This window comes from Gopherus flavomarginatus, chromosome 8, assembly GCF_025201925.1.
Source record: "Gopherus flavomarginatus isolate rGopFla2 chromosome 8, rGopFla2.mat.asm, whole genome shotgun sequence".
NCBI classification, from domain to species: domain Eukaryota; kingdom Metazoa; phylum Chordata; order Testudines; family Testudinidae; genus Gopherus; species Gopherus flavomarginatus.
In genome coordinates this window covers 85,834,376-85,847,582 of record NC_066624.1, presented here as the reverse complement: position 1 = coordinate 85,847,582, position 13,207 = coordinate 85,834,376, and the positions used below count along the sequence as shown (strand labels likewise).

At 40.4% G+C, this 13,207-nt stretch overlaps 1 protein-coding gene across 3 annotated transcripts in view; it reads left to right on the top strand.

Moving 5' to 3' along the window:
* Positions 1-13,207, top strand: part of HLTF (helicase like transcription factor) — a 119,523-nt gene that overhangs the window by 94,256 nt on the left and 12,060 nt on the right. Inside the window, exons 26-27 of one of the 3 annotated variants that reach the window (XR_007776020.1) lie at positions 139-396; positions 2,360-2,433. The exons of 1 other annotated variant lie outside the window; for it this stretch is intronic. Coding sequence is in view for 1 of the 2 variants with exons in the window: in XM_050965826.1 (XP_050821783.1) it covers positions 139-289 (151 nt within the window). In the remaining variant the exon portion in view is untranslated. Of the gene's footprint in view, positions 1-138; positions 400-2,359; positions 2,434-13,207 lie in introns of those variants that run through there. One more of the 3 variants, XM_050965826.1, reaches the window with a different exon arrangement.

Here is a 13,207-nt window from a genome sequence, read left to right as displayed (position 1 = left end):
TCCCACAGAGGATGTGACCCCCAAGCAGCTTCTGTACTTTAATAGTGCTTATGGCTAGCCAGGGGTTATGTTCTGATAAGTGACCCTTTGAAAATGACACAAGTTTTTTTTGTATTATTCTTTCTCAACAACTTCTAGGTCCAGTTTGTTCACCTTACAAATAAAAATACACATTTCCTACCTCCAAGTGCTGCAATCTCCACCTGGGATCTGGGAGTCAAGCTGGATTTTGCCTGTTGCTTGCATTGCTGCTGCTAATAAATATTCAGCAATCACAACTGCCCACTAAAAGAGTCTGTTGATGGTGTATATGAGAGAGAGAATCCAGCTGCCTGTCTCAAAGCTGTGTTGGCTCTGCAAGGATAACACAAATACAGTCTTATTTGATTCAGTAAGGTGAGCAGCTACAGTAAGTAAATTTGCTTAACATTATTAGTCATTTTTTTGACTAGAAGTTCAATAAATTTCCACAGGAGCCTGATAAAATTGCTCAAATCAGCTAACCCACAGACACTGTACTGAGGGTGAAAAACTTTTTTTTAGGCTAGGGATGAGCACTGATACACTGCTCGGTGATGTTCAGACACATAGTGAGAGACAGTTCCTGCCCCAAATCATTTATAGTCTAAATATATAAGACGAGAGGAAATAAAGACAGAGAAAAGTGAAGCAACTTGCCCATGGCCACATAGCAAATCGGTGGCATAGGTGGGTTTAGAATGCAGGTCTTCTGGATCCTACCCAAGTGACCTAGCCGCTAGATTGGGGTGGCTAAACTTACTGACTTATTGAGCTGCATATGATAATCTTCAGAAGTTTTGAGAGCTGGACGTGGCAGCTGGGTCTTAGGAGTGTGGCAGCTAGGGTTCAGGGCTTCAGGTGCCTCCCTCAGGTCTGAAGGCCCAAGACTGCCCTCTCCGCAGGGCAGAAGCCGCCCCACTACTGTGCCACAGGACAGAATCCCTGAGTATCCCCCACCCCAGTCTGGTGGAGAATGGAATAGGGAGAGGGGGAGCTCCGTGAGCCATACTTTAACTGTAAAAGAGCTGCATGTGGCTTGTCCATCTCTGAACTGGATTATACTATCACCCATTTGGAGCATCACCAAAGGTAGAGATTATAGAGAGGGGTTTGGCAGAGTTGGGGTAGATCCATACTAAGAAAAAAGGTAATTTTTTAAACCACATTAGTTGGATACAGCCTATGTTTACCTCAATGTGCTAACCTATGTTAAAACTGTACCTAACTTGTCCACGCTAATATTCTACTATGTTTTAGTTATCACATGTTAGCTAACATGGTAAAAAAACCTATCTGTTTTCCTAGTGTAAACGAGGCCTTGGAGAGGGAACTGTGGCTGTTGGGAAGGAGGAAGTAGAGTTCTGGGGAAGGATGGGTTTTTTGAAGGGAATGAGAAGAATATAACTGACTTTGAAGGAGGGAGGGAGAAGGATCATTGGTAGAAGAAGGGAGCCTTAAAAATGTTTGAATAAGAGAATAAGCATCTAAACTTTTTGACTGTCTAAACAGAAATTTTTGACTTTTTTCAGATCTCCCATAGACTCATCCAAACTTGAAACCCTATCAGAGTTAAAATAGTGCACTGATTTAAGTTTTCTGTGCACACTAAGCTTTTAAGTAATAAATGTTCAAACTATTTATTTGGTCTTTCTATGTTCACAACTATTCACTTTAGTCCACCACAGCCTATTTTCTGTGGGCAAGGTTCTTATTTCAGTTGCACCTGAAAGATGTAAAATGTGGAATAGTTCCAGTGATACCACTGGAGTTTTACACTGATATAAATGTAGATCTGGAGTAACTCCCTTGATTTTACTAAAGTTTACACAAGTGTAATCTGGAGTAACTCTACTGACTTCACTGCTGTTCCTCCAGATTTTATAACAGTGCAGCTGCTATAACAATTTGTCCTTACTATAGAGTGCGCACAACGTTCAACAAATTTTTTTGATTTCAAATCTTTAGTAACTTTGTTCCACAGTTGCTGCATTGGGGCTACCCTAATGTAGTTCTTAGTATTTAAAATGCAAATATTTTCTCTTCAGTATTTTACTTTCTGATTCTGAAGAGAGTATGAGCTATTCTGTTCCATGATCAGCTGTGATTGTTAAAGAGTCATATTGTATAGTTTAGTTGTACTATTTATGCTTTATTTTAACCACCATTTATAATCTGAACCAACCTTGCCCCAGACTACTCAGCAAGCTTTAGTTTATCCTCTTCTTAGTTGTCTCTAGGTGCTACAAATAATAATATTAAAGTCTTGTATTCTCTCTGATGAGCATTGTTGTGCTGTTGTCTTAGCCTTGAATTAACTGTAAGGCATCCTGCATTTCAGAATGTATTGCACCCCTCATGCCAGGAAGCCCTGAAATTCACAAGATTTGAAGATAACAGTCAGCACAAAAAGTGGTGAGATTCTCTGAAATTTCAAGATCAGGAAGTGTAGGCATCTTGCTAGGGTTTGGGAAGAAACAGGGGTGATACTTACCCATAGTTATCAAACCTAAGAAAAGGCTTTGATTTAATATTTGTGCTGAGGCTTTCTTGTTTTTTTCCCCACCCAGTTTGGCCATTCCTGGATTTTACTAAGGGCTGGTGCAGTGATTGAGAAAAGAGGTGACATGCTGGAAATGACTGACCCAATGAAGGTTTAAGCAGTTTTGTTTCTGAGTGTACTAATTTGACTCTGTCAATTGCACTCATTTGCTGTAGTCAAGTCGAGAGACATCCACTCATTTCATGCCCCAAAAGTGCAAACAGCTTCAGTGTTGCAAGATTGGGAGTACAGTAAGAATAGTGCTTAGCAGTTGCCTTCTTCAAAGGGCTCTATAAACATTAATCAGATAATCCTCAGAGCTATGAGGCAGGTATTATCATTCCTATTTTATAGAGGAAGCAAATGAGGCTCATAGAGATTAAAGAGCATAATTTTTACTCATTTATGCTAGTGTAAAAATACAGTGGCGTTAATGTGGAGTTTCCCTTAGTTGACTTCAAGGGAGTTACTTCAGTCTTATACGGATGTAAATTAGAACAACATTGGCCCTAAGTGATTTGCCCGGCACTATGCAGCAAATCAGTGGCACAGCGAGAATCAGAATTCAGAAGAACCCACTCCCCGATCTGTATTCCATCGTCAAGCCTTTACTCATCGTATAACACAGTAGACTTCGTGTGAAACTGCAGGTAGATACTCCTGGGTTCTTGACCTAGGTGTGTCTGCATGGAGGCAGATTAATAATGCTTCCTTTTTATAGGAGTTCAGTTTCATAAAGTTGAAATCTGTAGGACCTGCAGGTCTGCGCGTAAAAGCTGCCATTCATTAGTCAAGGCTTAAACTAGAGTGGTGATTGGAGAGAGATCCCTTTTATCATCTGTATAGCAGTGCAAACAGGCTGCACTGCTGGAATTTAAAGCCTCCTATGTAAGCAGCATATATACACTGAAAGGAAGGTGCCCTGCCATAGTAATGACTACATGGGTCAGAAGCAAATGTTAACTAAACCAGGCCCGAAGGATTCCCTCCCAAATCAGATTATAGTAGTAGTATAGCTCTTATAAGATAAATAATTGTTCTTTTGCTTCAAAATATAGAAAACAACTTCCTACTGTCACATTTACAGCTTCCATAACAGCTGTACCAAGTATCTTTGCCATCTCAGCTGTATCACTCCAAATAATTCCCCCTACATTCACTGTTCAATATCTGAATTTACTCCCTGTGTTACAGTCCTCACATCTGTTAGCTGTAGTTAAGAGTCTTGCATATATCCAATGCAATTTTAAAAACTCTTTCAAGATAGCAGTGTTGTAGTGGTGTTGTTCCCAGGATATTGGAGCAACAAAGTGGGTGAGAGAAGATCTTTTATTGGGCCAATTTCTTTTGGTGAAAGAGACAAGCTTTTGAGCTATGTAGAGCTCTTCTTCAGACTTCAGCTACGGAGCTACACAGGTCTCACCAACAGAAGTTGGTCCAATAAAAGATATTACCTCACCCACCTTGTCCCTTTAAAATAGTGAGTCAAGTTAAGAAACTCGGTATCATTTTTGACCATGCCCTTTCCACTGATTAGCCACCATGTGTCAGAGATGGTGTAAAGGTGTTTTTCCACATGGTTTGCGCAGACCACACAATTGTTTATCTCATGGTAACCTCACAACAGCAGCTCATGCCCTTTTCACTGCACAACTTAATTCCTTCTTATCAGGTTTTCAGCATCTCTATTGCTCGCAGATTGTTCAGAATGGAGCAGCATGTTTTATCATTGGGGTGAGCAATTGCAGTCACATTACACCTGCCCTCTTTCCTCTGCATTAGCTGTTTATAAAGTGGCAGATTGAATTTAAGTTGTTGATTTTTTAAAATCCCTCAATGGTGTAGACCTGGTCTACATTTGCACTGTCTTTCATGACTTGGCTTGATGGCTATTTGTACTCTTATGTGACCTGTCTTTGCCATGCGTAAGGTGACAGGCCCATAATGAATGTAACTCACTCCTCTGTCTCAGTTCATATCACTCCACTTTAAAAAAACAAAACAAAACCCTCCTTCATTTGTTTTCTTTTCTGGGATGTTATTTATGTTGATTGCTGTTGGCTCCATGGTTCTAATCTTACTCCCTGCATATTTTCCCCATTTTTAGTCTTTTGTTGTTGTTGACTCCATTGAATTTTGATAAAGTTTTTCTTTAATACCATGTTTTTTTGTGTTTCATAGTGTAGTTACAGACAGTGTCTGAGGTGGTTGAGTAGAGGCTTTATAAATATTATTTTGATATCACCAAATTGTGAAATAAACTTCACAGTTGTAAAATACTTCAAGAAACTGGTTTGTGCAGTTTTTCATAGAGTTATGGAGAGAAACAATTTGCTTGGAATAGTGTAGGTGTGAGAGGATCAGTGGTAACATACGTGTTGCTGAATGGTAGTTCCACATGTTGTTCTATGCATATATATTTACTGAAATTTATGAATTGTTTTTTAAAGTTCAAGACAACGTCTTTCACAACGTTTTGTTCCCTGCTTTGAACAATGTCAAAATCCTAGATGGGCCTAAAGCAAACCCTCAGATCTGAACACAGTGAATTTTGCATGAAGGTTTGGTTAATCCTAGATGGCTGGGCCATGGCTCTATAATGGAATGAACCAAAACTGGAATCCAAACTCTGTGGAGGTTTGGATCTGGTGTCAAATCAAACTCGTGGTCCATCTAGTCCAGTACCCTGTATCTGGCCAGTTCCAGGGGATTCAGAAGAAGATGCAAGAAATCCTATAATGGACAAGTTTCAAAGACCATGTTTTTTGTGGAAGTTTCTGCATAACCCCAGCAGTCAGTGCTTATTCTCCGAGGCCTGTGGCTTTGAGTATTTTTTGGTCTTTGATAATTTTTGAATCTTGTCTGTTGTAACTGTGAGTGTTTTTATTATGTAAATAAAATGTCTAATCCATTTTGGAATCCTGCTAAAGTCTTGGCAGCAGTACTGTCTTGTAACGGTGAGTTCTACAGGTTAATTTTACATTGTGTAAAATAGTAACTATAGATTGTAGAGATCCTCCCACTTCACAATTCTCCAGTATCTCTCAACAGACGCACTGTTTAAAGTGGGAATAGTTTTCACTGCCTTCTGAATGGTTCAGATGCCCCTGTTTTGGTATTTGGAGGGGGCGCTCTATAACCTCAAAACAGTCTTGTTTACAAGGTACACACTGCATAGTTTAGATCAAAATGTCTTTAAAATAATCCCATCTTCCACCGAGAGCATGCCTACTTTACTGAACTTCTTTATAAAAATAATTTATAGCTAGGGAGTTTCACAGCCATTATTTTAAATCTAAGTTTATTTTATTGCTTCTAATACTGGCTGATTTGTGTTATGAATGTTGCTAGAAAAATAAGATGGAATACATTTATAAATAAAATTAAAGCTGTTTCATTAAATGTTAATGCATATACTTGTCCAGCTGAGAGAGCATAGATTTTAACATGTCTTGTATTAAGCACTTAATGCTGATATGGCTTATATTCAGGAAGACCATTTGGATAGATAGAGCTGAGCATCACTTACGTGAACGTCGGTTGGGGAAATGTTTTGTTCTGGCAGTAAAAATAAACAGAAAGTCGACTTCAGTTGGTCCAGAAAACTACAGTTCTGAAGAAAGATGATAAATATATTTTAGTTCTGTAATTGCCTTTAAAATCAGTATCTCCAATTAAATTACTGCCCTTCCCTCCTCTCCCCTCCCCATTATAGATACATTTTAGGTTGGTTTGGGGGCCACAGCTAAGATCTGAGTTACATGTGGAAAGACTTTAATTGTGCCACGTTGTCATGTGTGGAAAGGAAACTGTATTTGTTATATACATGTAAAAGTTATTAAAATACAAATATTTTTTATTTTTGAGAGAATAACGAGGCAGAGAAACAGAAAACCAACTTTATACACAGCCAACATTTACAGAGTGCAGATATATTCAGTTTCCATACCATAGTACAAAGCTGTGTAGTAAAAAGCATTTGACATACAGATGCAGAGAAAAGAAGATGGGAAAAAAAAATCATGACCCTCTGGTATCCAGTTTCATTCCGAAAGCAAATGGTCTTGGCTGATCACTGGTTTAAGAAATCTTTAATGAAAATTATTAATGCAGCTTTAGAAAAAATATTGGAAACACTTATGCTTGTTACTGTTCAGACCTGTATCTTTTTTGTTTGGCAGGCTTACAGCTTCTTATTTTTGACAAAGAGTTTAACCCTACATTTAAAAAGCTATATGTCTTTAAAGGAAATTAAAGCGACAATTTATGAAAGAAAATGTCATGCTCAGACGGTTGTTTTCAGAATCTGTTAGATTAGAATTGAGCCCAGCCAAAATACCAAATCTGATATCCCTGAAGTTTAGAGAAGTTTATGTATGAATTTGAAATTTGCTTCATTTCTAAAATTGCCTAAACCAAAATCCAAAGCTAAACAACTTTTGTGGGTCAGAGTCAGATGGGTCTTTAGTTTAGCTAAAGCAAGGGTTCCCAAACTTGGCTTGCGGCTTGTTCAGAGTAAGCCCCTAGTGGGCCTCGAGATGCTTTGTTTACCTGAGAGTCCACAGGTACGTCCGCTCGCAGCTTGGGCCAGGCCACTGCTTCCCACAGCTCCCATTGGCCAGGCATGGCGAACTGTGGCCACTGGGAACTGTGAGCAGCTGTACCTGTGGATGCTCAGGTAAACAAAGCGTCTTGCGACCCGCCAAGGGCTTCCCCTGAACAAGCCATGAGCCAAGTTTGGGAACTCCTGAGTTAAAGATAGTTTTTCTACAGACTATGAATGAAATATTATAGTCAGCCTCTGAAAAAGGTAAATTTATGAAAGATTTTCAATTCTATACTTATTGATGATTTCAAAATGATATTTTTTAATTCTTAGAGATTGGGAAACACTGAGAAAATTTAAATAGACTGAGATCATACTGAGTTCATAGGGAGGGTTCTTTCCTATAAGATCTAGTGAGTTTCAAGTATTCTCTAGAAAAGCTGGTCAGTGACATTGAAAAGTTTGCTAATGTCCTGAGGTTCAGAACAGGCCTTTCACTGGGTTGAGTGAGAATATTTTATTTTCAATATTTTGGAAAGTTGGATTTGGACCCCATTTAGACAATTGGTGAAGATTTGGGGGAAAAAACCTAACCCCAGGGCCAGCTCCAGGCCCCAGCGCGCCAAGTGCGTGCTTGGGGCGGCATGCCGCCGGGGGCACTCTGCTGGTTGCCGGGAGGGCGGCAGGCGGCTCCGGTGGACCTCCTGCAGGCGTGCCTGCGGAGGGTCCGCTGGTCCCTCGACTCCGGTGGAGCATCCGCAGGCACGCCTGCAGGAGGTCCACTGGAGCCGCGGGACCGGCGAGCAGCAAAGTGCTCCCCGCGGAGTACCACCGTGCTTGGGGTGGCGAAATAGCTAGAGCCGGCCCTGCCTAACCCACCATTGTTATGTTCTGATATTGATTTAAAAATACCTATACCATTGTACTGTATTTGCAGTGTATATTTAGGGTCAAATTTAATAGTCTTTCATTGAACAAAACTATCAGTTTGAAAACTGAAGTCAGTGGGAGTTTTTCTCAATTAAGGATCATAGAATTTGGCCCATATCTTCATCATCTTTCTGTGGTGGTCATCACCGTAGTATCTGAGCACTTCACAAACATTCATCCTCACAACCTATAAACTTGGGTACCCCACATTCTAGGTGAGTATTGAATTATAACAGAATTGTTACTCTTTCTCTCTCACCCAATAGCTATTCATTGTCTTTCATAGTGGTACTTCATAGTCATTCATCATTACAAATCATAGTACTGTAATTCATAGTGACAATGATTAGTCATTGGGCCAGAGAGCAGTACTAAGACTGATGCTGTAGCCTGGTGGTTCAGGTACCTACACAGTAAATTGGAGACCCAAGTTTATAGGTTGTGGGGAGCTTGAGAGAAAAAGCACACCTCAAAATATTCCATAGCTCAGTGACTAATGGGCCTTTTTGCCATGTAGGAGACTTAAGTTCATTTCCATTCTCCATATCAGGCAAAGGGAGAACTAAACCTTGGTCTTCTGTCTCCCAAGTGAGTACCCTAACCACTGGGCTAAAAGTTACAGGGAAAAAGGAAACTCTTCCTCCAGTTGTTTTGTGAATCTAGTCCTTGTTTGCTTTTGTTAAAATACCCGAAATCAAAATGAAAATTTTTGTGTTGCATCAAACAAAACATTTTGTTCAACCTAACTTGATTTTTTCATGTGACCTTTTGTTGCTAAAATTTAAAAAAAAAAATGTTTTTGGTTCAATCTAAAACAAAATGTTTTTTAGTTTTTCTTCCTGGAATTGCCAGCAAACTGAAAAACCCCTTATTTGCCCAACTCTAATTGTTACCTGATAGCTCCCATTTTTCCAGTCCCAGCTGATGATGACTGTTTTTTAGATTTCTGAGTGACCTCCATCAAGCCATTATAGTCCACTCTGGTCCCCTGCTGGCTGGGCAAAGAGAGGCAGCTAGGTATGTCTTCAGACAGCAACCTCTCTGGGCCACACTGCAGCATTCTGCTTTATTACAGGGCAGAGCAGAGAGAGCAACTAGGCCAAGCAGTAAGAGAGTGAATTGAGAGGCGATGTATTCAGCTGCCAGGTCTGTCACCTTAGGGGAAGGGAGAATGCATACAGGAAGGAAAACACAAGTTCTAAAGTGATTTGGGGTGAGAGAAAATTAGGTGAGTTTGGGAAAGGGGGAGAATGGGGGAATTTAGTGAGATGCAGGAGACTGGATTTTTGGGAGAGGGCATAGGCACTAGCAATTGTGAGAAGAGATTAAGTGAGATTATAAAGGAGGGGAAGGAGAAACTGGCAAAATTTTAGGCCCGGGGAATATGCAGAAATAGAAAAGAGAAGGTGGGGAGGGGTTGGGGCTGGGGAAGGTGAGAACTGGGAAAGTGCAGTTGGGGAAGGAGAGACTTATTTAGAGAGCTAGGGAGGAGAGAATAGGTGTTTGGGGGAAGGGAGGGAATTAGGTGAATTTCAGAAAAGAGATGGGTGCTGAGAGCAGAGAGAGAGAAGTTTGGGGGAATGAGAAATTAGATAAATTCAAGGGAAGTAGGGGAGGGATTTTAAACAGAGAGAAGTCTGGAGGGGAAGAAGAGGAGGCCTGGAGTGCTTTTCCAGTAGCTGGAAACTTCTTGTGGCTTCCAAAAACAACTGCCAGGAAAGACCTGTGAAGGAAAGATGGCAGTCAGCCAAAGAGACTTCTTTGGGAGGAGAAGCTGGAGAGGCAAAGTGAGCCCAAATAATTTGTGAAGGGCAAGAGAGAAGGAAGTAATTTGTGTTGGCAACCTCTGTGTGGTTTTGTGTGTCTTAATGGTGCTTCGCAAGAGTGGCTTTGTTCAGTCCAACTTTTGTGAAACTATCTTTCCTTAACAGAGCCATTGCCTCAGCATCTGAGACATTCTTCTGCTACTAGTGTTCTTTGCCCTTTGTTTTCCTTTGAAATGATGAATAATGTAAATTGTTCAGTGACTGGGACTTGGCTTTGAATATCCAGGAGAACGTTAAGGATGGGTCAGATTTGCAAAGTTGTGCACAAAAGTAGAGTCATTCAAGATGCACATGCCTTGTTGGATTTCTGGTCTTTTTTTCTCCCCTTGATTAGTATGAAGATTTGAAAGAATAACAATCTTATTATATAAAAGCGATTTTATTCAGAGTGTTCTCTTGCTGCTGTCAGCTTATCTTTTCCATAGTCCTCCCTCCTTTGCATGGATGATAACATTATTTAAAACTGTCTTAGCCATGTTCATGTTGAAAACTAGAAAATGTATCTGCAGAGAGCCTTTGTCACTGAAAGAGTCTTGTATGGGTGATCCAAAAAGAGGATTCAGCTCAGATTTCTTTTTTTATCTATCTTTTTATAGGATTATAGATTTAAACATTGGACACTGTATGTAAAAGAAAACCCCAAATCATACCTATGGGATATTGGTGATAACATGTAAATACTTAAGAAATCATCAAACAGGATAAAGTAAAATGCACTCACTGTTAGCTGAGGGGTGGAGCGGTGAAGTCCATACTTTCTAAGAAATTAATACAGACCGTTTCTGTCCATAATCGACATTCAGAAAACGTAAAAATAAATGGATATTTTTATGTTAATGTTTTGCTTGGAGGGATCAAAGGCGCCATTGATGCAGTGGCCACTGTGTATACTAGTGTTGTTTATGGAAAAATGACTCTTGGGTTGCAACAGAATATGTTACCAATTTTTTTTTTTTAATGAAGAGAGGTATTTATATGCCCTTGTGGTTTACTGTGTAAAAATTGCTTAAGCCCAGTGGGCTAAATTCATCCCTGATGTAACTCTACTGAAGTGAGGTCAGTGACTTGCTGAATCATTTTAAGACAAATTTTGAATATATAATCTTCTGGCCAAAGATAAATGAAGTGACATTTGTGAAATCCTATAAACTAGTTAACCAGGCTGAGGGTCCTGCTATAGATCTCAGTTGATAAAACTATATTTCTTCCCCTTTCTCTACACTTTCTCCAGCAGACCTAGATCCTGATTCTCATTTGTACTAAGGCTGCTGTCAGGGCTGCCACCTTTGAGACACAGAGAAAAAAACATCTGGCGACCCACTGCCAACACAAAGTGCCCTAGTGCCGACTATTGCTAATTTATTACAAAAATGTTTTAGAGAAACATTTTACACCAAAAAATCCACAATATGTGTATATTTTTATTTTTCTGACCTTATCCTAACAGGGCACTGCAGTCTGGTGTCCAGGGGTGTGAACTGTAGTGAATTCTAACGTTGGTCAAGTGGTGGTGGGGAGGAGAGAAAGTCACATTAAATGTTTTAACTGGCAAAGCAGTACAAAAAGAGCCTAACTACTTTATACCACACTGGCAGTGTAAAGGAGCTGTAAAGTAGGTGTAGAGTGAGTCCCTTTATAGCCAGAATCAGATCCTCAATTGTCACAATATTTTTTTCCTCAGGATTCAGTTTTACAAACTCTTGGTTTTATTCACTGCAGAAGATTTGTATCGTCCCCCAGAGTAAAGCTCCACAAACTCCAGTTAGATTTCAGCTCCTGCAGCCAGCTATGAACAGAGACTCCCCTCAAAAATGTGAGATTTGCTTTTTGTCTGTCTGGAACAGAAGCTCAATTATTCCAAATAAAACTGACCAAAAATTGTACACCTCCACCCGGATATAACGCGGTCCTTGGGAGCCAAAAAATCTTACTGTGTTATAGGTGAAACCGCGTTATAGCGAACTATCTTTGATCCCCTGGAGTGTGCAGCCCCTCCGCCCACCCCCGGAGCACTGCTATACCGCGTTATATCCTAATTTATGTTATATCGGGTCACGTGATATCGGGATAGAGGTGTATTAGAAATTGTCTGTGCAGATCAATGGCAAGTAAGAGAGAAGGAGAAACACTGGCAGCACATTTGTTTTTATTACACTAAGCCTGCCAACTGCAGACAGGGCAAGGATAAATTCTGTTGACAAATTGGCTTTAGTTTGGGCTATGAGAGGTTTATAATGAAGGGACTAAAGTTCCTTATGAGATTTAGATATGTTCACTCACAAGTATTTAATGTTCTAATTTTCTCTTTAAAAGAGTGTGCGCGGCAGGTAGTATGTTCTTCTCTATTGGTACCTGGAGATTGTTCTCTGTTAAATTAGCTTGAGAACCTGAAAGCTCCCTTTATTGAGACATCACACCCACTTTCTAGCACTGCTCTTCAGCTTGTACTCTAGTCTAGTACTAGTGTATTTTGTATGCTATTATTCCAGTGAAAGCCCTCCAGAAGGCACATGTAAATTCTTTGGGTCAGTGGCTTGCTGCTCACCAGCCGCACAAGCAGAAAGAAGCTTTTCCTCATGCTGTTCCCCTTGTGCAGTGTCCTAGCACAATTGCACTCCCTGTGTGTCCTAGCACTTCTAGAAGCATGTTATCCCAAAATGGGCAGGGGAGCCCCTTCCCCACCTCGAGATCAACAGCACTATCTGGCTGTGGAGATGGGAGTATGCTGCACTACGGGATGATGCAATAAGCACACTACCCTGGGCACCTGAGTATTTTGGGTGGGACTGTACCTTCCCAAGGCTCAATCCCCTCTGGAGTTTCTACTGAGGGAGGTGTGAGTCTGCATCACCCCAACTCAGGCAGCGTTTTGCTGCAACAGTCAACCCCTTTCTTACATTCAAGCTTGATGAGTCCTAAGAGAGCCTTTCCTGCTTTCATTGAGTATTGTTAAAATTGCTTTGGAAAGGCAGTCTGTTGGGGAGTTTCTAGTTCTCATATCCTTCTTCTCCTCACCCACTGCCACAGTTTCACCCATGCCTCCTTCCTTAACTTACTGTTTGTTTCCTTCTGCCACTCTCATCGTGGTGCCTTCTCCCATGTCACACGTTACGCTTGGGAGCTCCCTCCCTTTCATTGGTCAAATGACCACCTTGTTTTTATTCCAGTTGTTCCTTAACACATTTGTCTTCAAAGCCAACCCTCATTAATCTACCGAAGTCAGAAGAACATTAAAAACATTAGTACTTCTTTGAGATTTCGGCATCTCCTGCAATGTATCTAAACTGTATTTTCTGTGTAATTTTAGAATGTATATTTCTTAGGGCAGGGACCATGTCTTGTACA